At 35.4% G+C, this 4,091-nt stretch overlaps 1 protein-coding gene across 1 annotated transcript; it reads right to left on the bottom strand.

The window, feature by feature from the left end:
• Positions 1–531: 531 nt before the first annotated feature.
• LOC102017606 (olfactory receptor 11G2-like) lies at positions 532–1,479 on the bottom strand. Its single transcript, XM_005412038.2, has one exon. The coding sequence runs from the start codon at positions 1,465–1,467 to the stop codon at positions 532–534; it is 936 nt and encodes a 311-aa protein (XP_005412095.1). The 5' UTR covers positions 1,468–1,479.
• Between the last annotated feature and the right edge of the window lie 2,612 nt (positions 1,480–4,091).

Here is a 4,091-nt window from a genome sequence, read left to right as displayed (position 1 = left end):
GTATAAAACCAGTTAGGAAACATAGATGGGCACTCAAATTAATGAGTAAATATAGGCTGATCCACCTGTGACAAATCATGCTATCCAGTCCTTTTGAGGACTAGCTATTATTTATCTTGAGAGTATGTATAAAATGGGTTGTATTCACTTTGCTATATAAAAGTTATTATTTCTGTTTTTGCAATCACTTAATGTGTTGTCCATCATGAACATTGAACTCTGGTCTAATACTTATTTAATAAAACTGTTTCCTTTTTCTTCTACCTTTATGGAGAAGTTTCTTTGTTGGCAGAAGATTTGGATTTAATTATATTTCCTCTGTAATTTCATCTCAGTTTTTTCAATTAATACTTTTATCATTGGTAATACTAAGAAGATCAAATGCTTGTTTGAAATCTTTTATAGCTCTACAAATTCTGGGAAATAATAAAAATTGGCCAATTTTCCGAATGATATCAGTTAGTTTTCTTTTTTATCAAGAATCTAAAAACAGATTCTGACAGTTAAAATCTTTTAAGATAAGACTCATTTTTATTTTCTCAGTAATTTCTTCATTGCATGTTTCATATCTTTGTTTCTCAGACTATATATAATAGGATTAATGAGTGGAGTAACCACAGAATAAAACAGAGTCACGATCTTCTGCATTCTAGCTTCATGCTCAGATGTTGGGCTCACATACATAACCATAACTGAGCCATAGAAAAGAGAAACCACAGCCAAGTGGGACCCACAGGTAGAGAAGGCCTTTCTTCGCCCTGTTGCTGAAGGAACTCTCAGCACAGCTCTGAGAATCAGAGCATAGGAACACATGATAAAGACAAAGGGGATAAATAATAGTAGAGAACTTAAGGTGGAGCTAGTCAACTCTACTACAAAGTCTCTGGTACAGCTGAGGGCTAACAGAGGACCTGGGTCACACAGAAAGTGGTCAATAATCCTGGACCCACAGAAGGACATCTGGGATATGATGATGATGGGGACTGGGAACCAGAGGAAACCAAGTACCCAGCAGCTGACTACAAGGATGTTGCAGAGACGACTGGTCATAAGAGTGGAATAGTGCAGAGGCCTACAGATGGCAAGGTAACGATCAAAAGCCATAACTGCCAGGAAGAAGCACTCTGTGGAACCCAAGGAAAAGAAGAAATAGAACTGCAGAAAGCACCCAGAGAAGGAGATGACCTTGGTGTCAGAAAGGAAGTTGGCCAACATGTTGGGGACTGTGGAGGTGACATACCAGATCTCCAGGAAGGAGAAGTTGGCCAGCAGGATGTACATGGGTGTGTGGAGCCTCTGATCCCAGCGCACAGCACAGATGATGGAAGCATTACCCGTAAGTGTGAGGAGGTAGATTGCAGAGAAGAGCACAAAGAGGAGAAGCTGGCCCTCCCTGGAGCAGGGGAAGCCCAGGAGGATGAAGCCATTGATGGTGCTGGAGTTGCTGGGGGTGTGGAAAATTTTCATCTGCCTGTTAGCTGAAAAAGGGAATGGGAAGTAAAAATGATCATAATGTGATAGGTGTATTTCCAAATTCCCCATGAGGAACCTATTTATTATGTATTGCAATCATACTAATAACCAAAGGCAAAACATATACTAGTAATTAACAAATGACAGTTCAAAGACAAATTCAAACTCAGGTATATCCTTAAACCAATTTGGTGGAATGAAACATTTATATGTTAATGGTCACTATTTTAGTCTAGTTCTGAAATATTGTCCTGTTAGACAATAATAGCCAATCTGTAAAAGCCCTTAAGATTCAGTGTGGATAGATACTGAACATTCTTACTTTGAAGTATGTGAAAACATGTATTATATACCAATATAAAATTATAAAGTGTGTGGAAACATGCATTATATTATCAATATGAAGTTTAATAAAGTACTACTGTAACTCCTACTGGAATCAAAAGGTAGTGTATCATTCATACTCTTGGTTCTCCTCTCATGTTCTATCCCAGTTGCTCTCTCTGTGGCTCTGCTTTCCAATTATAAGACTCTTTTCTCCTTATGGTAGTCTTTTCCTTGTTTTTCTTTATGATTTAATAATTAAGTACATACTGATAAATTTTTTCTTTTTTTCTATTTTTGTACTTTATATAAATGAAATTGTATGGCTGGACTTTGGGTTATTTCTTTTTTCAGCAGTACTAAGAACTTTGTGAAATGTATGTTGTCCATTGTATCTATAGCTGGTCCATTATTACTGCTCTAGATCTTCGCATGTTAAAAATAAATTACCACATTGTTAACCATTGTACCGATGCTGAATATCTTGATTTATTTCCAGTTTGGGGTTATTAAGGGTAACATTAACAGGATTATGTACTGAATCTCTTCTGGTTCACTGTGCATTCATTTGTGTGGAGAGCATGTATCTTCAGCTTTAGCAGATATAACTGAAAAGTTTTCCTTCATTACTGCACTCCTTTTCACTCTCACTGGCAGAATATGAGTGATCTAATTGTCATTGACCCTCTCTAATGTTAAAGACTTCACCAAAGCCTAGGGAATGACACCTAGATGGCATTTCTAATAACTTTTTTCATTCTGGTAAAGCATACTGGGTAGTTCTCTTCTTGGCAGCACTTTTGTCTGAGTATGTGGTGCCAGAAGTCTGTTTCATTCTCTAGAGAATATATTATAGAAGTGATTAAAAAAACCTGTCCCTAAACCTGATTTAGGAAAATATTTTAACTCAGGATCTAACTTAGCCAGTTGGGGAAGTTCATTATCCACCTTCAATGAGCCCTATAACCAGCCCAATGTTTTAAACTACTTCTTTACTGTGCCTTGCTTTTGCTATATGCCTCTACTGAGAGAGACATCATTGAACTGGCCCACTCAGGAGCATCTTCATGTATTTCTATCAGTTTGCCTGAGAAATTAGTTTTTTAGACATGCTTGAAGATGAGTTTAATATTTTGCAATGAGAGCTTGAAAACATCAAATAACTATTTATAAAATGAATGAATAAGTGCATGAGAGAGAGAAAGAGGGAGAGAGAGAGAGAGAGAGAGAGAGAGAGAGAGAGAGAATCACACAGGTATCTGGAGGTGAAGCTGACCTTCAGTGTATGAAAAGTGTAGTCTCAGAAAATGGTTGTCACTATTTTCTTTTGAGGTATTTAACATGCCATTTGATAATGCAATCTACAAATTTTATGAGTAAAACATACAATTTAATTGCAGGTAATAGCTACATTTACTTTCTGTTAAAATAGTTTACTAGTCATCAATAGTAGAATCAGTATTAATTTGGGCTTGTTGAAACAGATGTTTTATTGTCTGTTAGTTATAAGTTCATTGGTTTCTATTTCAGTTATATAAACTGTAGAACCCATCAGCATTGACAGATCACCTCTTTTAAAGCACTGTGGTTAGGGATAGATGTACTTCTGCACAAAGGTTTTATGTTTGTATAAATTTAAAAAGCTCCAACAACTTTTGTTAAATAATCCTATATTCAGACCTTGGACTTTATTTTTTAACCCTCTGTAAATAGAACATGCATAAGAAATATGAAAAATAATTATTTTTATTGTCTGGAGTATAACATTATTCAATCATAAATTATTTTTGAAAGTTACCATAGTTATTTGAGGAGTCTGACAATAATCTAGTTAAAATATTAAACAGTAAGAATTTTCTGTATATTTGGCAGATGATGTAAGGGGAGAAATAGTTGATTATATTGTGTCTTTTGGAAGAGGACTAGCAAACTGATGAATATTTTAGAAGTTATAAAATGTGTGCAAAACCTTTCCTCTGTAAACTTGATATAGTTTTTAATTCTGTTTGACTTTTACGACAGGGGTACTAAGGAGGCTAATAAAATTTCTTAAGATTCTGCTAATCTGTTTCTTAGTTTATGTTGTCTCAGTTCTTTCAGTGCCTTAGCTATAAAAGGGACAGATTCTGGTCCTTGTAGCATGAATTTACACCTTCCAAATGACTTTTACATTTAGATTTTAGGGACACGGGATTAGGGATTCAGAGTAAGTTTCAGCTACCACATACTCATTTTTTTGAAGGTAAATTTAAACCAGATGAACACATATCTAATATATTTTGCCTTAGGTCATT

Source organism: Chinchilla lanigera, unplaced genomic scaffold, assembly GCF_000276665.1.
Source record: "Chinchilla lanigera isolate Chin_1 unplaced genomic scaffold, ChiLan1.0 scaffold00149, whole genome shotgun sequence".
In the NCBI taxonomy this organism is placed as follows: Eukaryota; Metazoa; Chordata; class Mammalia; order Rodentia; family Chinchillidae; genus Chinchilla; species Chinchilla lanigera.
Note: the sequence above shows the minus strand (reverse complement) of the source record. Positions and strands in the feature narration are given on the sequence as shown.

Excerpts from the sequence above, each read along its gene's own strand:
- LOC102017606 (XM_005412038.2), bottom strand. The coding sequence starts at position 1,467 with ATGAAAATTTTCCACACCCCCAGCAACTCCAGCACCATCAATGGCTTC.